General features: G+C 56.4%; 1 protein-coding gene across 1 annotated transcript in view; it reads left to right on the top strand.

The window, feature by feature from the left end:
- WSCD2 (WSC domain containing 2) overlaps positions 1-25,540 on the top strand; it is a 30,507-nt gene extending 4,967 nt beyond the window's left edge. The window contains exons 2-9 of the mRNA XM_052796510.1: positions 6,037-7,023; positions 13,140-13,254; positions 14,509-14,693; positions 15,693-15,814; positions 16,865-17,039; positions 18,007-18,171; positions 20,466-20,666; positions 23,392-25,540. Coding sequence (XP_052652470.1) covers positions 6,648-7,023; positions 13,140-13,254; positions 14,509-14,693; positions 15,693-15,814; positions 16,865-17,039; positions 18,007-18,171; positions 20,466-20,666; positions 23,392-23,744 — 1,692 coding nt within the window. The 5' untranslated portion in view covers positions 6,037-6,647 and the 3' untranslated portion in view covers positions 23,745-25,540. The remainder of the gene's footprint in view (positions 1-6,036; positions 7,024-13,139; positions 13,255-14,508; positions 14,694-15,692; positions 15,815-16,864; positions 17,040-18,006; positions 18,172-20,465; positions 20,667-23,391) is intronic.

Here is a 25,540-nt window from a genome sequence, read left to right as displayed (position 1 = left end):
AGATTAATTAAAATAATAATAATGCTGTAACATAGGGTTCATTTCAGCAGCTGGGATGGTGATACCGGGTACAACGGCTGCAGCATCTCTGCTGTGCCGGCTCATTTAAGTCATCCCACTGATTTCCCTGTATCCTCTGCCTGCCTAAACCTCTGGAATACACTGCTATTTCCTTCTCTGCCTTTGGCATTGTGGCCTCTGCTTTTTAAATGATTTGTGGCTTAAAACATTTTTCTTTATGAGCTGCTTTCACACTCACAAGGGGAACTCATCCTACAAGAGGCTGGAACAGGATTTGATGTAACTGCATGTGGAGGAACAGAGCATGAAGCAAAAACCCCCTTTTCAGCTCCGCTCGGGCCATTGTAAAGCAAAATACATGGGGAAGTGAGCAGAGCCCCGCAAGCTTCTGCACGCTGTGGAGGTGGTGGGATTACCTGGAAATCGTGGCCTGCAGGCAACTGTGTTTCTTTGCTTTCAGGGGCTGGACAACCCTGCTGCACCCTGGCTTGGATTTGTTTTGGGAGCCCCTCGCCTGCCCCGTAGCAAATCCCCACTACGTGCCATCTGATGGCTGCGGGGTCTGAGTGGGGATCGGCATCCCTTGGGCAGGGGTCTGGGGCGGTCATGGGAATTTGCAATCCCAGGTAGCTCAACAGCAAATGTAATATTTAAAGATGGGGTTAAAGTTGCTTAAATCAGCTTGCTTAAATAAAATAGCCCTTCTGGGATGTGCTGCAGGCCCTGGGCTTCTCTGCCTAGCGCTGGCCAGTCATTCTCAGTACATCGAAATAACCCAGGGCAGGATCCAGCCCATCACCCCGGGATTTATTTATAACTCAGCCCTTGGCGGGTTTTCATCCTCTGGAGAGTGGAGGGAGAGCTAATAGGAGGCTGTGCAATTAGCACGGCCCCATTTCTGTGGATCTTGAGGGCTTTTACAGATGTTAATCAATTAGTGTGGGACCGACTTGTCCCTCCAGATGAAAGGATCTGCAATACCTTCTGAGCTCAGTGCCTCCTGCCCAGCTGGGCTTGTGGCTGCGGGTTCCCCTCACCGTGGGCAAGTGCTGAGACCATCAATAAATCTTCTCCAGAATATTTAAAAATCAGGTTTTGCCCATAGGCAAGAAAGTCAGCCACCTAATTTCAGTTTAAACCCCTCCATCAATTCCCAGCGAGAAGGAAGATTTACAAACCCTCCAACACGCTTGGAAATCCTGCACAGAAATCTATCAGCAGATGGGCAAGTCCTGCTCTGGATTTACAAATCAGGCCAATAAATCCCAAGTAAGAGGTTTTTCCTTTGCATATCTTGGTGGTTTGGCCTACGGAAGGAATTTAAAAACTCCCCGGGGAAGCACATACCTAGGCACCATCTCACTGCTGAGGAAGAGGTGCCGACCCCGGTGCAGCTCCCTTGGGCAAGCTGCTTCCCCGGGTAGGGACAGAGCAGCCACCACTGGCTGTGACATCCAAAAGCTGCCAAGTCAGCTGTTTTTAAGTGCACACAAACCTTTCCTGCACACCCCTCCCTATGGAGGGGATGCACAAACATGTTTCTCAGCAAAATTAAGGCAGGGAGCACCTGAATAAATAAACTTTTCTTTGATTTAAAGGCAGCTGACTGCTCGGTGCGCTTGGCTTGCCCCTGGAAGAGGCAGTCGGTGGCTGCTGGGTGCTCAGGGGGAGATGCATCAGATGATCTAGATGTGCCCTGCTGCAATGGAAACCTTGATTTTCAACATCCCAGTTTCATTCCCAGCAGTAACGGTATTTAAATTCAGCCCAATGCATCTCATTTGCTGCTTGTTTTAAAGAGTGAGAAAGGGTGAAAATCCATTTTCATGGGGCTGAAGAAGAAGATGGCAGGTTTACCTGGGCACTCGAGTTGCCCAACTGCTGCCCGGGCAGCAATGCCAAGCTCTCACCACAGTACACTACTAGGGATGGAGGCTGAAAGGCTCGAGGGATGCCAGCACCGAGGGATGCCAGCACCAAGGGTGCCCAGTGTCCCTGGGTCTTCATGCTGCTGTCACTGGTTGGTGCCATCGCCTGCTGCCTGCACCGGGGAGGCACGAGGGTGTGAAGCTGCAGGACCTGCTCTGCGGTGGCAGCCATCACCTGTTGCCGGCATTCTGTGGAGCCGAGGGCAGGGATGGAGGGACACGGGGCTTTCTGAGAAGGCGTGTGATCCCCACACCAAAGTGGGTGGCTTTTGGATAACAGCAGGTCCAGGGAGCACACCGTGTGCTGGGTCCTGCATGCCATGCACTGGATATTGCACGCCACGCACTCGGTCCTGCACACTGCCGCATTTCCAGGTCTCAACAGAAGCATTTTGGGGGGCAGGGAAAGCTGTGCTGTGCACCCAAGGATGCTCAGCAGGGTGCAGGACCGTGCTCTCCCCCATGGGACCGAGGTTAGTGCCTGCGCCGCAGCTCTCCGGCAGGACAGGGGCCCCCGGGCACATTGCCCTGTTGTCGTCATTAGACTCCATCCCATCCCTCTGTATTTTAAAGCCCTATTCTTTCCCTGTCCCTCTGATAAGAAATGGTAATGATGTGATGAAATTGGATAGGTCGGTCGCCTTCTCCTCCTAATGGAACTCTTGTGTTCGTTAATTTGCTGTTTTTAATGGGCTGATTGTTCTCCTGTGCTGGGGGAACCACGTGAGCCCTTCAGTGTGTTTTGCCGTGGTCAGATGTGAGGTGGTGCTTGAAGGCAACTGAACCTTGGTGCTCAATAATTGCAGAGCAATTTGGAGACAAGACCCAAATGTATAATTTATCGGCGCTTCATTCATCCCCATCACGAGCGGTCGCAGAGATGCTCATGCCGCTCGGCAGAGCCCCCTCGGGACCCGTGCCCACCTCCCCACACACCGACTCTGCTCGAGGTGGGAGGAGATAAACCCTTGCAAATTAATGAGAATTTCCTTGGCCCCACAGCAAGTAATTGCAGAGCCCCAAACCTGCGGGCAGAGCTCGCTTGCTTTCTGCCGGCCTCGGTACTGCTGTCACCATAGAATGAGGTGGGTTGGGTGCAGAGCGATGCTCAGCCAGGCTTCCCACTGCCGGGATGAGGATTTTAGCTCTTGGCAGGAGCGTGGTGATGGAGGTAGGCGAGGAACCAGCCCTTCCCTATCACCCCCATCCCAGCTGGACCCGCTGCCTGCTTGTAATGGTGCAAAGTGCCTGGGAAATGCCCCCACTCAACTCTGCCATGCTTTGGCTCTGGGTGCCAAGGGGGTCCGGGGGAGCAGGGAGGGATGCCCCAGCCCCAGCGCTGCTGGCCGGGGGGAGCTTTCCAGCCACGTGATTCCCTGGGACTGGATCCATCCCCAGGGACCCAAGCAGAGCCCCGCTGACAGCCATGGCCGGGAGCAGCTGGGCACAGCAGGTAATAACCAAGCGAGGCCTGGGGAATAAATCCCCTCCATGCCCCCGCTGTCCCAGCACCGAGGCAGCAGAGGTGGCTCCCGGCCCACAGCGGTTTTTCTAACAGCCTTTGTACCCAGCTGCCTGCAGCAGCCAACGAAAGCCCAGTCTTACAATGCTGCCTGCTGCACCGTGCTGGCTGATTAATGTCCCAGTTAGCTTCATTAGTTTGGCTGGTAAAATGTGTCACTACTGTCCTCAAGCCGTGCCGCAGGCTGGGCTGGCACCAGCTCTGCCCCTGAATGGCAGCACAGGCAAGAGCTGCCCCACAGCCCGAGCCCTGTTGGGCAGCGTGGGCTGCAGGCAGCACAGGGTACAGGCAGCGGAGGGGGCGGGATGCAACCCCTGGGGGACATTCACCTTTGCAGGCTGCGGTGGGGATGGGGACCTGCGGGCTCCAGCCGGGGTGGCTGGTCCTTCCACCCCAATGCTGCTGCACTGCGGGGTGTGGATCCATCCTTACACCATGGGGAGGGCTGGTGGGGTGCACGGAGCAGCATTGTGGGGTGCTGCCAGCATCCCCCATCTTGGATGGCCACCAGCAGGGTGGGGTCCCCCCCATCAGCCCCCTGATGTCCCAAGCCTCCGCCGATATGGGGAGCATTGGTGCTGCCTCTATTTGCCGCACTTGCTGTTTGTAAACTGTAGGTAGCGAGGGAGCCGTAAGCCGAGCACATTATCTCCTCCAGACAATTAGCAGAAGCATTAATGGAATATATGCAAATGTGCAGTAATTGACCTGCGACTCCGCAGTTCATGATGGAGAAGGATGAGCTCCAGATGGCTTAATGATAGTAATTTAAGCCCCTTCTTTATATGCCATGCTTCCTTGCCATAGCCCAGCAGGACCGAGCCCAGGCAGGGAGGAGGGCAGGCGGCAGCAGGGATGCTGGGGACCGGGACAGCCCTGGGGCCGTCCCATTTGCACCCCAGCAGCATCCCAAACTTCCCTGTATTCAGTGCCCGTATAAAGCCCCAGGAAGGTGGGTTGAAGTGCAGAACAGCTGGTTGTGCTGGCACAGGAGGGGAAGCCATGAGTTCCCACAGAGCAGCCCTTCCCCACTGGCCATCGGCCAGGGACCGTGGGAGAGAGGCCGAGCACTGACAAGCCCATGGGACCACTGGGCTGGGGGATGCTCGCCCACCGTGGTGGGGGCTGGGTCACCCACCCTGGCTGTGCCAGGGTGCTGCCTGTGCCTTCATCCTGCCACAGAAGTGCCTACAGAGGCAAAAGCCCAAATAGCAAAGAGTCTCCTTGCTCGGCTCCTACTCCGAGTTTACTCAGCCTTTACTCAGACTGTGTTGGCCCCAAGCATGGCTGGGGAGGGGGCAGTTTGGGGGAGCCTGAGGGGCTCGTGCCCCACCAGGGATCTGCCCCATGCAGCCTGCCCAGCCCTGAGCTCCATAAAAGTTCACCCAACAGAGCCAGAGGTATTTGAATAACCACTCTGGGAACCCAAATTAAAATATTTATGTATAATTCATGCCATATGTTCCACCAATATTTTTTATTTAATCAACTGAAGACAGATGGCAGGAACACAGAGGCCATTAAACTAATGGCACTTTGTCTTTCCATTTATTTTCGTCTCCTTTCCTAAAATAAGATGAGTCCGTGACAGGCAGCACACCCCAGGCATGGGGCCGTCCCCACACAACCCATGTGCCGGCAGGGTATGGTGGCGGTGGCATTTCCCACCGTGAAGCCAGCCCCACCATGTAACTCAGTGTGGCATTGTCCTGGGCAGGGCTGGAGTGAATCCTCCATAGCTGGGGGGTTTGGAGGAGAGAAATCCCCCTGAGCGAAAAGCCCCTGGGGGGGGCTGCAACGGACTGTCCCTTCCCTGGGCTCAGCTGCTCTCCCTGTGTGGAGAGCCGCCAGGGATGGCCCCGGGTAGCCCCAACCATGGTGTTCCCGGGGCAGCACCATGTTGATCCCGGCTGGCGGAGTGCAGATGGGGATGGTCAGCCCTTTGGTCCTGGCTGGAGAACAGAGGATGCCCTGGCCTCAAAATCTGCAAAAGCCTCACCGGGGGCATGATGGGCTGAAACGCAGCCACAGGGGTATGTGGGAGAGCCACGCTGGGGACGTCATGTTCCCGTGGGGCCTCCTGTCCCGCTGCCCACCCAGCTCCCAGGGCAGGCGCTTGCTGGGGGCTTCGTTTGGGGCCAGCTGGTGCATGGAGATGTTCAGTTCGAGGGGTGAAATGCGTGTGCATGAGTGTGCGTGCATGTGCATGCATGAATGTGTGGGTGGGTGCATGCATGTGTGCGTGCACAGCTCATCCTCTTGTGGGTGAAATCAGGTGAAATCAGAAATCCTCCACATGTCCCAGAGCCATGCTGTAGCACCTCTCCTGCATGACGAGGCAGAGACGTGTGGGCTCTGGAGTCGGGACTCACGCCCGCATCCCTGTCCCCCTGTCCCTAACCCTGGGCTGCCAGCAGCCAGCATCGCTCCCACTGCACTGACATCTCCCGCCTGTCCCACATCCTTGTGCCAGGGCTGGGGGGGAGGTTGAACTGCCCTGGGGACTGCGATCCTCTCCGCATCCTGGGATGCTTTCCTAAGTGTGCCTTTCTCTTTGACTTGCAGGTAGAGATTTCTTGCCCTGGGAGTGAGATGAATGGCGCTTCGTTAGACAAAGGGTCCCAGTCAGCATTTCAGGCCCCGAGACCGTCCAGGGACTTTTCATTCTTTGTCTGAAAGGGCGACGGTGCCGTTTCCATTAGAGAGATGCTTGCGAGAGCCGGTGCCGCCGAGCGGAAAGGCGAGTGAGAAGAGCTGCGTCAGCTGATCGGCTTTCAAATCACCTTCAAACCCTCGATTTCCTTAACATGATCCCTCCATCAGCCGAGTCTCGGGGGCACGGCCGGGGGGCTTTGCCGGGAGGAGAATAAACCGGGGACGGCGGTGACAGCCAGTGCTGGAGAAACCTCCCGTGCGCGGTGGGGGAGCCTCAAAATCCACCCCCGCTGCCTTCCCCAGCCTTCCTGGACTTTTTAGGGTCGGGCGATAGCTTTGCACGGCCTCACCCTGCAGCCCCTGCTGTGCTTTCGGGGCACCCATCTACTTCCCTGGTACATCCCTGGGAACCACCTCCAGCCCGGGGGGGGGGGTAACCCCCCCCCCCCCCCCGGAGCATCCCTGGGGCCGGAGAGCAGCTCCCCAGCGGCACCAGCTGCCGGGGAAGGGATGAAGACGCTATGGCCAAATTATTGGTAAAACTCCAGCGGTACTTTCGGCGAAAACCCGTGCGTTTCTTCACGCTGCTGGCTCTCTACCTGGCGGCTGGCAGCTTGGTTTTCCTGCATTCTGGCTTTGCCGGGGAGCCCACGGTGACGGGGAGCCAGCGCAGCCCGGGGGCCGGCGAGGGGCCAGGGCTGCCCTACCTGGGGGTGATGCAGCTGAGCCGTGGTTTCAAGGTGGCGGCGACGATGCCGGAGGGGGGATGGCGACACGGACCCTGGTTCAAAAGCACCTCCAAGGAACCGGCAGAGAGGGCCAAAGCCGGAGACTATGGCAGCACCCGGAGCCGGTCACTCAGGGGCAGGAGCGGCCGCGAGAAGGAGGAGGACAGAGGTAAGGGCTGGGGACATGCGTGTCCAGGCAGGGGTCTCTCCTCTTGGCACCTCCCAGGGAAAGCCTCGTGCACCGGGGCAGTGGTCTCCAAGCTGGTTTGGTTGTGTACCCCCACCAGGAACAAATTTCTGAGCACACACCCCTATTAAATGTGTATTTATTTATTTACAAACCATATGCATGTGCTACCCAAGCACTAAAATTTTCTTCCCGCGCCCCAGAGGACTGTCCTGTGCATCCCCTGGGGCACAGCACCCCACTTTGGAGTCCACTGGTCCAGAGGATGTTGCTAGAAAGTTCTTCTCTTCCCTTCTTCCCCTCCTTCCTCCCTCCACAAGTGCCAATAATCCATTTTCCTTTTTCCATTTGCACTTTTCCCACTTGTGCATCACCAAGCTCCAAGGCACACCTTGCTGGGACAGGTGCTTCTGGAAGTGCCAGTGGGGAGAGGCTGCACCCCATCTTCATCCCATCCTTTGGTTGTGCCACTGGCCAAATTCAGTTTTAATTCTGTTAGCCCCAATGAACACAAAACCCAGATTTGTGGCCTGTTGTTTGCATTGCTGGGGTGTTCAGGCAGGGGCCGGCTGCGATTGCCTTGCAGGCACTGAAGTGCAGGCAGGCACGGGTGCAGGCAGGGCTGGGGTTTCGCCTTTCAAGCAGCCTAGCTGCTGCCTGGGGTTCGTGGTGTATTGTCAAGTGGGACTGTTATTAATGAACAAGGATAAGCGACTGTAGTAGTTCTCATTGATTTTTAAAATGGCAACTATTTATCCTGAAGGCAGCTGTATGCAGAGTCGCACGGTGTCTCTGAATTTGGGTGGCTGAGAGCTGCCCATCAGGGCTTTTGCATCCCAGTGGTTATTCAGCTTGTCGCCTCCCTCACTGGCACCCACGAGTACCCAGTGCCAGCAAACCTCACCCAAAGACACCCCGCGTCCCCTCTCTGCCAGCTCTGCAGCCCCCCCCCAGCGAAGGAGCATCTTGCGCCTTCAGCTGCTGTGAAAGCCGTTATGATTTCTTGTCATTAATAAAGTGGGCTGGCGAGAAGGACCAATCCAGCTTATTGCTCCAGTGTCATGCAGCTGCAGCAGCAGCATGCTGGATGCCTCGGCATTCAGGGCAGGAGCTGCAGCATCAGCTGGTCGAGGAAAGTCAGAAGGGAATCGGGAGCGGGAACTGCTGGAGAGGTGTCGGGATGCTGCTGGGCTCTTCTCTGCCTGTCGTTGCTCGCTCCCCTCTCCTGACCCCCAGGGTGGGTGAAATCTGGGGGGGGGAAGCACGCCCGTGAGGAGCCCCAGAGCCTGTAAAGGCTGCTTTGCTTAAGCAACCCTGTGCCCCAAAGCTGGGCTTGCTCAGGAGCTGCACCATGGGGCTTGGCACATGCGATTCCCCAGGGCATCCCAGGATGGGAGCCGCATCTACCAGACCCTTGGTAGATCAGGGAGTGTGTGGCTCAGAGAGAAGCAGGAGCCCCCAGCCCCGTGGTAAATTGAGGGTTTCAAAGGGGTCACCATGCTGAGCCAGCCTCGGTTCCCCCTAACGCAGGCTGTTCCCAGGGCAGGGAGGGCTGCTCCTCGGCCAGCGGCCCCGCAGTAGGTCTGTGCTCATGTTCACTCCGGGCAAGATGCACGGTCCAGGCTTGGAAGCAGGAAGAAAAATGGCTTGTGGTGCTTAAGGGACCTTCTCATGCTAAAATGAGATGAAAGGGGGTTTCCCCATCATGCCCCCGCACAGAGGGGTCTCCGGGAGCGTTTCCGAGGCGTGTGCGACCGCATTGCTCCATTAATGCGAATTGACGTTTAGCGAATCCTCACCAGATGGTTTGTGAGCCCAAGCTGTCAGTCACCATAAAAACCCCAAGCAGCGCTCCTGTCCCTGGCCATATGCAACATGTCCACCGCGATTAACCTCTGCCGGTGCTGCCGCCTCCCCATGCCCAGCCATGGCGGGGGCTGTGAGGGACAGGGAAGGGAATGCTGGGAGGGACAGGGAAGGGAATGCTGGGCTCAGGCATCGCTGGCTTTAGCTGCTCGTAGGTGGTCTGGGAATATCATCTTTCCCCTTTGTAATCTCACATGGGAAGTCTCGGTGTGGGCAGCAGTTAATGGGAGCCAGCACAGACCCAGCAGCTGGAGGGGATGCAATGCCACCACACGAGCATCCTGGCAACTCATGAGCACAATGCTGCAGAGAAATTCTCCAGCTTGAGAAATCCCCTGAGCCCAGCGTGCCCGACGTGCCTGTGGGGCCGGTGGAGCCTCAGGGGATGGGCACTGAGCACCCACCTTGCTCCCCTGCTCCTCTCCGAAGCGCCTGCCGCTTCCCTGGGCCGTCTGGCAGGAGCAGGCAGATTTTAACGGTGTGGTAATTAAGCAGGGGACAGCTTAAGAAGGCAGCTGTGGAAGCTCTGCCACGTGAAATTGTTCCAGAGGGAATACTGGTCCTAAAATCAGCTGTGGTTTAGCTAGCGTGATATGCAGCTCTGGTGCTGTGCCTCCCTCCTCCTCCTCTTCCTCCTCCTCCCTCTCCTGCCGCGCTGGTGGAGCCCCAGGGCCAGGCCAAGGCGCAGGTCGAGGGCAGCCCCATCTGCCAGGGAACGGCTTCGGCTCATCTGCATCCCCGTGTGAAGGGGGTGCACCCTGCATCCTGCCTCAAATCTGGGGGCATTTGTGGATGGCGAAGCCAGAGAGGGGAGCAAGATCCAGCCCCAGCCTGGCAATGCCCAGAATCGCTTCCTCTCTGCCACATCCATCTCCGGTCCCTTGCTGGATGTCTCCAGCCATTCCCAGCCGGGGCTGGGCTCCCCCGTGACACATGAACAAGCAATGCCATGAAGAAAGGGGGACTGGTCACCCCAGGCACGCAGCCGAAGACGTCCCTATACCTTCCGACACCAAAGCAGTTGTCCCAGGGTTGATTCGCATGGGCCACCCTTCCTGAAGCTGCTGCCACCAATATCCACCCGTTCTTTCCCTCCATGCTGACAAGGAGCATTTCCCTTCTCGTATGCTGGACTTGTATTCATACAGCCGGGGAGAGCCCCCAGCCCATCGCCGGTGAGCCGTCAGTGCTCTGTGGAGGGCAGAAATGGCTGCAGAGGGAGCGTTGAGGGGAGCTGGGAGGGCTCAGTGCCCAGCACGAGGCTTTTGATCAACCAGCTGGAAAATCAAGGGCAGATATATTTGTTTCAAGCATCACCCTGCAGAACAGCCCTGTGAAAACACTTCTGTTCTGCATTTAGCTTGCTAAATGGTGGTGGTCGGTGCTGGGAGAGCCTGGCGAGGGGCTGGGGCTGCTCGAGCAGAGAGGGAGGATGGACAGACAGAGGTGTTGCCCCCTGACAGACCAACTCCTGGCACGAGAGCTGGGTCCTGATGGAACCCTCTGGAGAACGTGGCTGGGGATTTGCTGCGATGCTCCCCAGGGGGGTCATCAGTGACCCAAAGTGATTGCTGCCGGGGCAGGGGAGCAGCCCTGAGTGCACCCCGCGAGTTGGGGCGGCGTTGCAGGGCTACAACTCGCTTCCCCACGCAAGCGGGGTCACCAGCTGGCCCTGAGCACGGGTGCATAGCCCAGGGGGTCCCTGCTTGCACCCCCTGCCCGCACCCGACAGGGACCACAGCGCTGAAGCGGTTTGTGCGCGTGTGCTGCACCACGGCCAAGAGCTGCGGTGCTCTCTGGGAGACCAAGCTTTACATTAAGCTTTACACTAAGATGTTAAACATGAATTTGCAATCCCAACAGCCCCAGTGGCCAGCCTAGCTCCTGGAAGAGTGAGACATTTGGGGAGTTTAATGACTGTTGGGTGGATCTGTATGTCTGTTCACACATGTGTTTCCAACGTGTTCCAAAATTCCTCTTGGCCCCATGAGAGCTGCGTGCCAGGGCAGGTCCCCCTCTTGCTGCTCAGCACCCTCCGGCAAGCTCTGCCTAACCTGACCATGCACCTTTCAGCATCTCCCCTGCTCGCTCCTCCTTCACTTATTGTCCTCGTATCTCCCTAATTATTCCAGTTGCTTTCCTAATAAATTGCAGCACGTATACGTCAAGAGCAATGGATTGAAGGCAATGCGCAGCAGTCACCGGCTCTGTACAAATGACTGGAGTAATCCTGCTCCGGTCAGATCTGTCACGACCAAAATGAGCTGACCTCCTGAAACCTGCTCAGCACTGCGGAAATGCCACATTATGCTAAGAGTAATTGGGAGCAATTGAGTTATGGCTTTTTGGTGATTAAAGTTATCAGGCACATTTCTCTCAACCTTTCTCCTCCACCTTTCTCCAGGCTGGTTTGGGGAAGCTGGTTTGCAGCGCCATGTGGGGTGGTAGGGAGGGTGGGGGGGGTATATGCGTGGGGCACGCCACTGGTGGGGTGTACACATGGAGTTGGTTCAGGGACCCCCCAACAGATGCGAAATGCAAGCAGGAGGTGAGAAGTATTATCCCATAGTGTGGTTTGGTATTGGAGGGGCACATGTGGAGATGCTCTGCTATTAGAGGGATAATTTGGTGTGTGATGGAGCCACGGAGATGGAAGGAGAGACACGGGGTGGTTATCATGTACGGGAGGATGCACCTTGCTTGCCTAGAGCCATGGCTTCACTCTTGACCAGAGCAGGTGAGGCCTCACCTCTGCTCCTGCCCAGTCCTGTGCTGCCAGATATCCCAGTGCTTTCCCAAAGCCCCTTGGCCGCGGTGCTGGGGCCAGAGCCCTTGGTGGCACAGCTGGAGGGGTGTTTGGTACTGTGAAAAACAACTCCTTGGCTTGGGATCTGGTGGCCCTGAAGGGACAGGAGCCTCAGGAACCTCTCCTTTTGTGGCCCCACGTTGGGACTCTGCAGCAACAGCTCAAAGTCAGAGGCCAGTGGCCACCACATGGGCTCCAGGATTTCTCCAGGACAGGGCTGCCCCGTGCCAGCATCCTGCAGAAGGCGGTCTGAGAGTGGAGCAGATATTTCAGGATAATAAAAAGCAAAAGATTGCCATTATATTCATCGAGGATGTGTACCTGAAACAGGGAGTGAGGTGAAACAGACTGGTATGGGATTCCAAGCCAGCTCTGCCATTGTCCCTGGGCTGGTAAGACCTGGCCACTGTTCCCCGGGGCCACCCTCCCCTCTCCCTGGGTGGCCAACCTGCACGTCCTCTGCCAGAACATGTTAATGGACACCTCGTTAGCTGATTGCCAGGTGGCTAACCCCACTGGCTCCCAAACCCCCTGTCCTCCTCGGGCAGCAGTGGCAGCAAGGATGCTGAACATCCCTGCACCAGCGCTGCATCCCTGCATCGGCTGCAATACATCTTCCCCACAGCAAATGCTCAGATGGGAGCAGAAGCGGGGCACTAATGAGGACACTAACAAGAGCACTAATGAGGGCACCTAACGAGGAGACTGAGTGAGGACAGGGTGGGTGCTGGCAGTACAGGGCTGCCCGGGGATGGCTCGTGGACTGGCTTGCACCTAACAAGAGCCCACAGCCAACACAGAGTGTCGCAACAGGCATAGAGGCAAGGAGATGGCTGTTTGTTTTCAGATTATTGGGAAAGGCTACATTTGTCAAATAAATGATTTTGTCGTAACTATTTATTCAGCTCTATTCCCTGTCTACCAGTATCTTCATTTGCTCTCAGCACAGGCATCAGCCTTTGTTAGTGCTGGGCAAATATCCTCCACATTGATGTCTGGGGCTGGGGAAAATGAGCTGCTGGCTGAGGAAAAATTGTTTTAAGCCATATTTCTCCATTCTGCCCACCCCTGTGTTCCTGGCAGGGCAGAGTGAAGGGGATGGGTTACTTTACCATGTAATTCATCTGTTTTTGGAGCTGCTTTGCTCAGTTTTAAGGCCGGTGGAAAGGAAGAGGACAGAGAGGAGAAGCCTCAGTGCAGAGACACAGCATCCTTTCAATCCGTAGAGGGTGTTTCTGGGCTTTACCTACCTTTCCTTGCAGCGTTTGCAGGGGCATGTTGTACCCAGAGCACGTGTTTCTAAAGCAAACAAACAGGGTGCATTGCTGCACATCCCTATTTAGGGAAAAATTAAAAGAGGGGGGTGGGAATTGGTGGGCTCAGCCTCGGCTGGTTCTTACCCCCTTCTCCTCTGCCCTCCCCCCAGCAACATACATTGGCTGCTACGTGGACAACACTCGCCGGCGAACGCTGCGCGGCGTGTCCTTCTTTGACTACAAGAAGATGACAGTCTTCCGTTGCCAGGACAACTGTGCCGAACGGTAGGGCGGGAGATGTGCACCGCATCTTCATCAATTCCCGCACACCGCCAGCGTTTCTCTGTTGTCACAGTTCCCTGCTCTGGCTGCTCTCCTCCCCTTCCTCCCGCCTTCCTTCTTTTTTCTTTAGATTTATGTCATTTTGATTTTTTTTTTTTTAATTCACTGGTGTTTTTGAGGACCCCAGTTTCCTCCCCCTGAAAAAGGGTGGGCAGGATGATGGGCTCCATCCTCGTATGGGGCAGGGGGATGTAAGGGCTCCAATTTGCTGCTGGAGGAGCTTTGAGCACTTCCATCCACGCAGGGCTGGCCCCACCAAAATGCTGGCCCCACCAAAACACCCTCCCCAGACCTTCCGAGCTGTCAAAGGGTGTCCGTGAGCAGCTGGGGAGACATGTGGATCCCTTGCTGCCAAAGTTTTCTCCTTTCCCAGCATTACATGAAGGATGTGCCCTAAATGTGGTCTGTGCCAGCAGGGTGGGTGGCATTGCAGGCAGTTTGCTGCCTCCAAACTCCCCCGGAGCCGAAGCCCGTCTGTGCAGCATCCCACAGCACCTGGGGACATTGCTGCAAAGGGCCATTGCCGATAACTGGGACAGTGGCATGTCCCCTGCATAGGGCTCATCCACCTCAGCAGGATGCTCACCATGATGGACACATGCCATGAGCCGAACTGAGTGCTGCAGCGCATCCTCGACGGTGCCGATGCAGGGCTGCTCCACACCAGAGTCCCCCCCCCCCAGCACCGGCAGCCCCATGGTGGGACTTACCAGTTCGGCACTGCCCCTCTGGAGCAGGTTTCCAGCTCCGCTGGCACTTGGCAAGCACCAGCCTGTGCTGGAATCCTTCCCCCTTTCAAATCCAATCTGTATCGAGCAGCACAGCTCTCCTGCTTTGAAGCCCAGCAAAGTCCCTGTCACTTACTCCTGCCCCACCACCACCCATTACATCCTCCCTGCCTGTAAGAAATGTCACCGTCTCCTGCTTTATGATCTCTGTGGCCCATGGAGACCTTTCCCTTGAATAGAATAGAATAGAATAGAATAGAATAGAATAGAATAGAATAGAATAGAATAGAATATTTTTGGTTGGAAGGTACCTACAATGATCTCCTAGTCCAACAATGCATCCTTGGGATGCAGTGCTGCTTCCAGCGCTGCGTGGGAGCTGGCTGCAGCAGGGATACTTCTGCAAAACCCCACAGAGCTGGAGGGATGCCTGGGGACGTGCTGAGCCCCTCCGTCTCCCTCTCCCCAGGGGCTACCTCTACGCAGGGCTGGAATTCGGTGCCGAGTGCTACTGCGGGCACAAGGTCCAGGCATCAAACGCCAGCGAATCCGAGTGCAACATGGAGTGCAAGGGAGAGAGGAGCAACACCTGCGGTGGGGTCAACCGCCTCTCCATCTACCGCCTGGAGCTGGCCCAGGAGTCTGCCAGGAGATGTAAGTCGGCAGCATGGATGCGGCTCCCGCCTTGCACCCAAAATGGGGGAACCCCTCATGGTGCCGGTGGGGGAGAGCCCCAGCATCCCCATGCTGTGTAAGCTGGGTCACGGCTCGGGAGAGGGGGTTTGAAAGTGGTTCAGGTCTGTGGCTGGGGCAGTTTTGCTCCTGCAAACTGTGGGGATCCCCCGGGGGATGGCGGCTGGATGGAGTGGGGAGCCCCAAGGACCTCACTGGGAATTCAGGGCATTTTGGGGGACTTTGGATGAAGACCTCTTTCCTGATGGCCAAACAGGACCATTATCATATTCAATTTGTTCTGCTGGTGGAGCTGGCTGCGGGATGAAGGATGTGAGGGAGCTCCAGAAAGAGCCAAGGGTGCTCCCCGTCAGAAGTGCTCGTTTGGCTCCCAATTAGGCAGCACTATAATTATCCACATTTGCTGCTTTTCTTTCCTCGTCCCCAAGCAATGGGAAAGAGAGTGGTGGCATTCAGGGCTCCCATCACCAGGCACCCAGTGGAGTGACCACCCTGGAGAGGGGCCAAGGGTGCCTAGTACGTGCAGCGGTGGGCGAGGACCCGGCAAAGGACCCCTCAGGGTACCAATGCCAGGGGCGACCAGGCCTGCTCTCCTTGCTGGCTCCATCCCTCATACAGCCTGGGCTCAACTGAGTTGGTAAAAATAGGGAGGAAAAAATAAACCTGACTTTGCTGTCAGGGCTTTTGCTCTGATTTTGTACCGTGAGTGTCCAGGTAAGCTTGTTAGCAAATGTGGCTTCACAGATGACAAGAGCTGGAGAAAAGCAGCCGCTGTGCCGACGGGTGGCTGGAGAGGAGCGGTGAGGGACAGCGATGGGGACACCAGGGCATGCAGAGGCTCCTGCTCCCATGCCTGGGGCGCAAAGGGTGGCAGTGACATCATTTTTGTGGTGCAGCCCCTGCTCCTCGGGCCTGGACCAGCATCACTCTCAGCACCACTGTGGCCTCTCTCCCTTGCAGATGGCAGCGCGATATTTCGGGGGTGCTTCCGCCGGCCGGACAATGTCTCCATCGCCCTGCCTGTCAGCCAGCTCATGCTGAACATGTCGGTGGACAAGTGCGTGGACTTCTGCACCGAGAAGGTACTGGGGGGGCTGGGGCGGGAGGGTGCAGGTCAAAAGGTTAATCATCCAAATCATCATCAGAAAGGGTAACATGGGGTAAATTTTAATCTGCTTTAGTGTCATAATTATGTGTATCCAAACTACAAAGGATCAAATTTATTGACTGTGTCTTTGCTGTGGGGAGGGACTGGACCACAGCCGCCCATAGGAGCAGCACCCGCTGCCTGCCCTGTCTGCTCCCCATGGCTCTGCCCCCCCCAGCAGGCAGCGGTCCCCTGCGGGGGGGGTGGGCAGGGGTATCACGGGGTCCTGCTCTGGTCCAGGGATGCTGCAGTGCAGTTTGCTCCTGGGGCATGATGCCTATAAGCAGGCAGGGGAAAGGCTGACAGGGGGCATTGCCGGAATATTTATTAATTAAAATTAGGTAAATTATCAGGCAGAGGAAGAGAAAGACATGCAGGTGGGGACAGTTGTGTCCTCCCTTCATGGCCTCCTCAGCAGAGGACGGTGGGGAATAAACCATCACACCAGTTAAATACAAGTGGCTGCTCCATCGCTGGCTCCACTTTCCCATAGCTGCTGGGAGACCTTGGGGCTGGGAGGTGTAAATAACCAGAGCCCCTTGATTAACCTGGCACTGCCGCAACCTGGTGGTAAATTGCCTGTCAGCCACTGGATGGGTCTCATAACTCCGGGCTTGGAAACGCCGGCGAGGCTGCCATGGGGCCGTCTGATGGCTCTTAGTAACCTCGGTGTGGGTGACAAACTCACAAATGACGTGCCACAGCTCTGCCGGGAGCACCAGCGCCCGATGCATTGCTGTCCATGCCAACAGGCAGCTCGGCTGTGCCCAGGAAAGTTGGGGCTCCGGTGGTTTTGGGTGTCTGCAATGAGCTGCTTGTGCAACTGCCTTGAGGGACGCTGCAGCCAGCTGGAAGGATGCTGCAAATTGCCCTACGCTGCACAGTGGGGCTGGGGCAGCGAGGACAGGTGTGGGGGGCAAAGGAAGGGTCTGCTACAGGGGACAGGGACAGTGCTGCTGGCTGCCCCCTCCACCCGTCCCCGCAGGAGTACCCGCTGTCAGCACTGGCCGGGATCACCTGCCGCTGCGGCTTCCCCACCACGCTCTTCACCCTGCACGAGCGCGAGGATGAGCAGCTCTGCGCCCAGAAATGTGCCGGTGAGGAGTTTGAGAGCTGCGGCACCGCTGAATATCTCCTCGTCTACCAGACCCAAGTGCAAGGTGAGCTGGCACCGAACTCACCCTGCCTGCTGCCGGGCAGGGGGGCAGGCAGGCACCCCTTGGGCGTGGGTACTGGCACCAGTTTCCCAAGCCCTTCCCAGGGACACTGGCGGAAAGTGAGCATGAGCTTGCAGCATCTATTTGGCTTTCATTAAAAATTACCATTTATTTTCATTTCCTGGGAAATCAATCTTCCCCTGAACAAACAGCTTTAATTGCTGCCTGATTCAGCTGCAGGAGAGAGCAGTTTGCCATCTGCCTCTGGCAGGATCCCTCCTTGCTGCTGCTTGTCCCTCCTTGTCACCGGCAGTACCGGTGAGCCGGAGCCTGCAGCCAGCTGGTGAACCCGCTGGGGCTTTGCTAGCCGGAGTGGACAGACTCCAGGGAAAAATATATGGGGAAAAAAGCTCCCCAGGAGGCTGCACAGAGAGGGCTCCTGTCCCCCACTGCCCTGCAGGTCCCAGCGGTGGGACCAGTGGGGACAGGGAAGCACAGGGTGAGGGGAAACCTGTTACTGGGAGAGGAAAGGGCTGAATGGAGCAAGTGAGGACCCAAATTTAGGTGGTTTTGCTTCAGAGCAGCTCAGTCTTGACACGATCCCTGCTTTGGTGTTTGAGGCCATGCTGGAATCGCTTGTGCATTTGTTGATATAAAAAGCAGGAACGTCGCTTGGCAAATGCACCCGTGTTACTCCCTCTCCTCTAATCATGCAGGCAGCAAGCAGCTGGTAATGGCAGAGCACCTCCTGCCCTCTTCGTAGGACTTTTTGGGGTGTTTAGGACTCTTTGGGGTGTCCCTATGTGCTTTGGGCAGGGTGCAAGGGTGCCTTTCCCTATAGCGGCCACCTCCTCGCATCCTGCCCTAGCATCTTCCCAGGAGACAGCAGCACGCTGTAAGGAAGCAGAATATCTCTGTAGGAAAAGCACGTTACCGTACCCTGATGTGCCTTGGCCGGTTCTCGCTGCAGACAACCGCTGCATGGACAGGAGGTTTCTCCCCAACCGTGCCAAGCAGCTGGTGGCCCTGGCCAGCTTCCCTGGTGCTGGCAACACTTGGGCACGCCACCTGATCGAGTTGGCCACCGGCTTCTACACCGGCAGCTACTACTTCGATGGGTCTCTCTACAACAAAGGTGAGATGAGGGGGGGTGGGTCGCTGCCAGGGGTGCACCGGTCCCAGCTGAGCTGGGCAAAGGTCCTGGTGACATCCCTTGGATCTGCAGGAAGGGGAGGGCAGAACTGGGTACCACCGATGCTGCTCCAAAGGGTATCGGAGGGATCCGACGTCATGTGTGCCCTGCCCGTAACCTCCCTGTGCTGCCCACTAACCTTGGCAAGGACCGATTTGGGGTAGAACTGGGGTTTCTCCATCGCGCTGGTGGTTTTTAACCTGCTGTGGGGGTTGGAACTTTCTAGAGGAGGAATCGGAGCAGCTCCGACCCTGGCAAACAAGGAAATTCCTGTGGGTTTTGCCCCAAGAAAAGGCCAGTGGAGTTTTTTGATCAAATTTCTCCAGGAGCTGGTGTTTGCGGGCTTGGCACTCTCATCCCAGGATGCATGAAGTGAGAAGCAAATGAAAGTCACGGCTGCAGGGTGAGAAGGATTTGTGCAGCCTTCCAGCTTCAGGATTTGGGAGCGGGTGGTGCTGGGGGCACCAGTATCCTGGAGGACAAATGTTCCCATGCACTTCCTGAGTAGCTGCAGATAAAAATAGTGATGTGTCAGGGCACTCGGGGAACACCAACACCCAAATTAATGAATATTCACCATGCAAAAAAGCGCTGATGAGCTTACGGGGGGATGGAGGAGGGAACTGATCTCATTTGCCTGCTCTCCTCGGGCTGAAGGATTTGGTGGAGATCCATCTTCCCATCCTGGGTGACACAGATATTTGCCCAGTAAATATTTAATGGAGGAGGGATGCTGTTGCTCCCACCTCTTGTGCCTTCTGGGGCAAAGCAGCAGTGCTGTGCCCACTGTATTGGTGCCAGGGCTGATAGCATGTGGGCTTTGGGGACCCCAAATTAAGCAGCAAGGATAAGTTTCAAGCCAAAAAAACCCTTGAGGCGGGCATGAAGCTTTTTCAGGCAGAGGCCAGCTCCTCCCAGTAACCCACCATATTGCAAGGGGGAGCGAAAAGACCAGTTCCCCCATTTTATAGCCATTTACAATAATTTTATTTGTAGACCTTGAAGGTTTCTCCTGCTTTTCCTTCTCCTTTTGTGGCTTTGAGAGGAAATCCTCCTTCCCTCCTTGGCCCTGGTGGAGCTGGGATCTGTACCAGGGGTACCCATGTAGCTGGTGGGGTCTGTACCCATGCAGCCAGCTGGGGTTTGTACCCAGGGTACCCCCTAAAGCCCCATTTGCCTGACACTGTAGGCAGCGATGCACATTTCTTTGAGATTTGCCAAATTCAGCCTTTCAGAGATGGAGATGCTCTGCGCTGAGTGATGAAGCCCGGACTATATCAGCACCCGGCGCTGGCACCCATCCCAGGGTGCAGCCGGCTTCATGCATCCCACGGAGGGGAGCATCACCAGGTGAAAGCCTTGGTGATGTTTTGCTCAACCAACCGAGCACGGGTTTCATGTTTATTCTAGGCTGAGCGCATCGGAGGGCCTGGAGGTATCCAAGCAACTGGCAGATTAGCCATCATGTCCCTGTGTCACACGGCATGGCTGCCGAAAGCAAATTACACATCTATAATTGATGTAATACAGCTACTTACAGCTTATCTCCCCCCTTGGCTCAACTCTGCCACCACCACGTTGTTCCTGGGTAGTTTGGGTTGTGCTTTGCAGGAGCTGGGGGTGCAAAGGGGCTGGGAGTGATGCTGGGCTCAGCCCTGATACTCTGTGTGGGGGCACAGGGGATGGTGGTCCCCTCCCTGGACCCCCCATAGCATCACCGTGGCCCTGGGCTTATCTGCAGTCCCATGAGCATGTTTTTTTTAACCTTCTTAATTTATGGAGAGAGCTTAAACGCTGTGATCAGGGAGATTATAGCTATAAAAATACGTTCTTGACCCCCCAATACAAGCATAAGGTACATTAATGCAGTATGCCGTTATTTAATGCCAGTGTGTTCTGCCCTGGAGGAAAGCCGGGCTGTGCCATATCAGGCTGTTGCAGACTGTGTCACTGAGATGAGCCGAGCACGGCTGGGGAGGAGGCAGTCCTGCTCGGTCCCCATGCCCGCTACCCGCCCTCTCATACATAAATTTTACATGACTCATAACTTGGGCAAATAAATGATTGCCATCTGGGAGAGGGATGCAAATTCTACTTCAAGCTCCAGCTGCTTTTATCCAAGTGTATATTGCAACCTGATATCCCCCCATCGTTCCCTTTCCCCAGCTCGCTTTTATTATTTTTATTAACATCGGCACCAGCCGCTTCTCAGGTGCCCGCTTGCTCTGTCCCGGCAGGGTTCAAGGGCGAGAGAGACCACTGGCGAAGCGGGAGGACTATTTGCATCAAAACCCATGAGAGCGGCCAGAAGGAGATCGAATCCTTCGATTCGGCCATCCTGCTCATCCGAAACCCCTACAAGGCTCTGATGGCAGAGTTCAACCGCAAATACGGGGGGCACATCGGCTTCGCGGCTCATGCCCACTGGAAGGGCAAAGGTAGGCTGGTGGGCTCCCACAGGACCTGGGTGGGCAGGCTCCAGCCTGACTGCTGGAGCTATAAAGCTGTTGTTAAAGCCCAGTGGAGCCCGAGTCTGGTCCCTGTGGGGGAAGCCTGGGCTGTGCCACCCCTTTGGGGTCCCCATGTTGGAGGGGCATCTCCTGGGCTTGCAACTGGCACAACATGCAGCACCCACCTGGGCACGGCCGAGGGTTCCCACGTGGGCGGGATGGGATGGGATGGGGAAGCGGAGATGCTCGGCTGTTCGGTGCTGTGTTGGGTCACAAGGGCAGGAGCAGAGAGGTGGCACTGCCTGGGGACACGAGGCTGACAGCAGCCTGGTGCCAGCAGGGAGGGAATGGGTCGGGTGGGCAGGAGCCCAAGGACCCAAATTCTGCCCCTTCTTTGGAGCAGCTCTTTGAGGCCAAGCTGGCCTGAGCGCTTGGCTGGACAGGTGGAGAGCAAGGAAAGGTTAAAAAAATAACAGGATCCATCAGACATCTCCATCCATCACTTGGTGGGCACATATGTCAGTGTGGGGCTGCAGCATCTCCATGCTGCCACTGAAGCTGGATCCCAGCAGGATCACCCTGCCTGGGGGGGGAGGGGGGTCAGGAGGGGACGGGCAGCCCTGCTCCCCGGCAGAGCCAGCCCTGGCACAGGCAGCACTGGGGGGTGGAAAAAAGCCCCACAACTCGCTAAGGCAATAGTACCTGCAATGGGTCCTGCCCGCTGCTGCCAGGTCACTCGCCTGCCTCGTCCTGCCTGTCCAGTGCGACCTCACAAGCACCCGAGTTTCTAATTAGCAGGAGGAAGGCGATCTCCTCCAAGCCCCCATTATCTGTCCTTCCCCAAGGCAGAGGCGTGGGAGAATGGACCTAGACCCAGAGGCTGCAAAGTCCCCGGCTGGGAGGAACCGGCTGCCCCTTTGCCGGGCTCTCCCTCTCGCCGGTGCCGGCAGCAGGAGCGGTGGCAGCCACCAGCCCATCCCTATGGACATTAGCAGTGGCAGAGTATTATTTCTGTGTGCCCAGCTGCTCCGGAGACACTACCTTTCCCATGCACAGGCATATTGTGGAGGCTTGTTAATTATAGCAATTTGCAAATTGCTGTTGTGGAATTGACTTCATTGGAAAGAGTTAAAATATTTAGCTTGATTGAACATCTGCTACCCTTAATTCAGAGTTTATTTAAGGGGAGCTTTTGCTGTTGTTGCTGTTATGTGCCTGGATTTCGTTATCACCATGTGCTTGCAGCGCCGGAGATGGCCCAGCCCTGCTCTCCCCACCGCCCCATCCTGTAAAACGAGGGAAAAGAAATGTCCCACTGCTTTCTTGTTGGCTTTTCTCCCTGAGCAGGTCCCTGGGCTGGCATTGCCCTTGCTGTCATGGGGTATGAGCTTCTCGCTAGTTTTTATCCCCATCTGCTGCACCCCAAAGCACAACAGCAAATTGCAGATACAGCCAGGACAGGGGATGCAGGACAGAGCCCCAGCACCATGGGAACCCTCCTGAGCTTTCCTGGTCCCAACCCCCCCACCCCTGTCCCACACCTCGTGCCCCTGTGGGGAGGGGAGGGCAGGCAGAGGGGACTCTTTCCTCCATCCCAGCACGGTCTGATTTGGACACGCATTAAAATACATCACCAAATTATTTCCAGAGGATGTATGGTGTAATTAGCTGATGGGTTAATTGTCAGGTTAATTAACCATTGGAACAACTTGCCCAGAAAGATGGAGATTTTCCATCGCTTGAGGACTTTAATTGGGCTGGGATGGTTGCTGAGAACTGTGGTGCAGCACCAGGGACGGGTTGGAGACCCCTGTTTCGCTGACCCTGTGTGGGGGCTCAGCCCATGGAGGAGCCCAGCCATGGAGCCCGGGGGGTCCCTGCGGGACCGTCAGCACTCACCCTGCCCTCCCACCAGCAGCAGACACTCAGCAGGGACAGTTTGTTTGTGCCAGGTTTGCAATTAACGCTCTGGTGTGTGGTTAAATAAATCAGCCAGAGGACAAAAAAAAAAAAGTGATTAAAGGTAAGTAATTAAGACAGGGCATGGGGCTCCCATCCCCAGCCTTCCCTGTGGACAGCCCCTTGCTCCCTGCAGCCCGGCTCTCCAAACCATTTCCTTCTCCCAGGAGCTAATTTGGGGGCAATTTTGGAAAAAAGCCGTGCCCTCTCCCCAGCCTCACCCATGGCTGCTGGTGCTGGGGGGGATTTTCCTTCCCCCCACACCATTCTCAGCCCTGCGTGGAGCCTGCGGCGGCCGCGGGCGCCGTGAAACCCCTGTTTGGTTCCGTGACATTAATTTTACGATATCCCTGGAGCGGTTCCAAAGCAAAGTTTTATGTGATATGATTACACAAGGTGAATTGTCCTGTATCTGTTTAATGAAACAGATACTGTGTTTAATGATTCTTCGGGGAATTAAATACAGTTAAGCTATTAATCAGGCATTGGTTTCTGGGGGAGGACAAGAGGAAGAGGCAGGTACCCAAAGCTTTTATGCATCGTGAGATAGATGTATATGGCACTGCCAGGAGAGTTGCGGTTTATTATTGATGTTTCATTATCCCTTTTATCACCTGATTTTTATGGGAGGATCAATTAGCGAGAATTGAAAGATTTCAGCGGGGAGTGCAGGCGGTAGCCCTGGGATGGGGGATGCAGGGGGTGTGGGAGGACCCAGGGGACACCCACTAACCGTGTCCTCTGCTCCTTCCAGAGTGGCCAGAGTTCGTGGCGAACTACGCGCCGTGGTGGGCGACCCACACCCTTGACTGGCTGCGCTACGGCAAGAGGGTGCTGGTGGTCCACTTCGAGGACCTGAAGCGGGATCTCTTCGTCCAGCTGCAGCGAATGGTGGGGCTGCTGGGCATCGCCGCCTGCGAGGACAGGCTGCTCTGCGTCGAGGGGCAGAAGGATGGCAACTTTAAGCGATCCGGCTTGAGAAAATTGGAGTATGACCCTTACACCCCCGAGATGAGGAAGATGATCAGCGGCTACATCAAAACGGTGGACACGGCTCTGAAACTCCGAAATCTGTCGGGGGTCCCGGATGACTACTACCCGAGATGATGGTGACGATGGCGGGGGGACCTGACCCTGCGTGGCAAGGAAAGGCTCGGTCTTCCCGGCCTCTGCCTACTTCCACCCAGTGGGTGGCTTTTCTTTTAATTCTCCATCTGCTGCTATTAGCTGTTAATCAACTCCCTGCATGAGCAACGAATGGTCCCCAGCCATCGCTGAGCTTGCTTGGCCGATGCTGACGCTGATGCGGACCCGGGCACGGCTGCACCGCTGAGGGGATGCACGGTGCCTTCCCACCACAGGTTTCCTGCTCCATCCCACTCCTGTTTCGGCTGCTGCAGCCCTCCTCGGCAATGCAATGGATTATTTGTGTCTGTCCCTTCGGGCTGCCTGGAGGGGACACTGCATTGCTCATGACGTGCCTGATGCACCCTCCCGGTGCCAGCACACTGCCGCGGTGCCACAGGAGCTGAGCTCCCCTGGGCTGGGTATCCCCAAACTCCCCTTGCTCCTTGGCCAGCCCTGGAAGGCTGCTGCCCATCCCTGGATGGAGCCCATCAGCCTTCCCAAGGGAGGAGAGACCGGGGGGGGTGGCACTGCATGGGTGATGCTCCCGTGGATCCCGGTCAGGTTACGGAAATCGGGAAGGCTGCGCTGGGGAGAGTGATGCCTCCAAATGAGGTGGCCATGTGTCCCCCGTACACTGTCCCTTGGCTCTGCAGGGACCCTCCCTGAGCCTGGGGACAGGGGGTCCCTGGGGCGAAGCTGGCATCCCCAGCCACAGCACCGGGCAATGTTGGTGCTCCAGCTGCAGTGCCCTGGGGGAGCCCCTGACCCCCACCCGGGGGGCTGCAGCAACCTCAGCCCTGGGCTGCGAGTGGGAGCCACCCCCACGCGTGTGGGCAATGCTTGGGAGGGGGACGTTGGCCCCAGACAGAAGAGCTTACGGGACCCACAAGCTCGTCGGTGCGTCATTTCAAAAGCTCACGAGCCAGAACAGCCCCCCAGAAGCAGTTTTGGGTGCCACATGCTGCAGCCCAGCCACATCAAACCCATGTGGCAGCAGGGAGCAAATCCTGGGGCTGAGCTTTTAGGTGTCCCTCCGGCCAAATCCAGTCCCACAATGGGTCCCCCCCCAATGCCCACACCCTCGCCCGCTGCCTGCTGACGAGCAAGCGAAACCAAAGGATCTCCGTGCGCATCGGGAAGAAGCCGTTCACCAGGATGGCTTTGTGCAGAGCTGCATGCGGTCCCCGGCTGTCCCCCTGCCCCGCGCCACCCTCCCAGCCCGTCCCTGTCCTGACTTTTGCCGTAAACGAGCTCCCTCCCCTCCTTCCAGCCCGCAAGTCCCCTTTGGATGTAGGTGCAAAAGCCATATATTGTATGCAGCCTTTTCTAGAATTAGGTATTTAATGATTGTCTTTTAACTCTTGATCTTGATAGAAATACATGCACAGATTGAAATCTAGAGACACCGCTCAATCTATATTCAAAGAGAGAGAAGACAACTCCACGGAGAAAAAGGAGAATTTAAATAAAATATATTTTTCTAACGTGCATGCAGAGCGGACATGGGCAGCGATGCCAGGGCTGGGGGGCTCCCGGTCCCCGTTTCTTTGCACGGAGGTGGGCGAATGTGTTTATAGGGAACAGCTGCCCTGTTTTTAACTATTCCCTTGACAAATGGCTGGAGGTTTTCTAGGAGAGTGGGTGAGCCCTGTCCCGGCAGTGGGAATCGAGCTGACCCCATGCTCCTTCGCTCCTGGTGGCCCCTGGGGCTGCCTACCTCAGTCAGAACAAATCCTCAGGTCAATCCAGCTATTAAAGGAGAGTTTTTGTTGCTA

This window comes from Harpia harpyja, chromosome 9 (assembly GCF_026419915.1).
Source record: "Harpia harpyja isolate bHarHar1 chromosome 9, bHarHar1 primary haplotype, whole genome shotgun sequence".
NCBI classification, from domain to species: domain Eukaryota; kingdom Metazoa; phylum Chordata; class Aves; order Accipitriformes; family Accipitridae; genus Harpia; species Harpia harpyja.
This window is presented reverse-complemented; position numbering and strand designations above follow the sequence as displayed.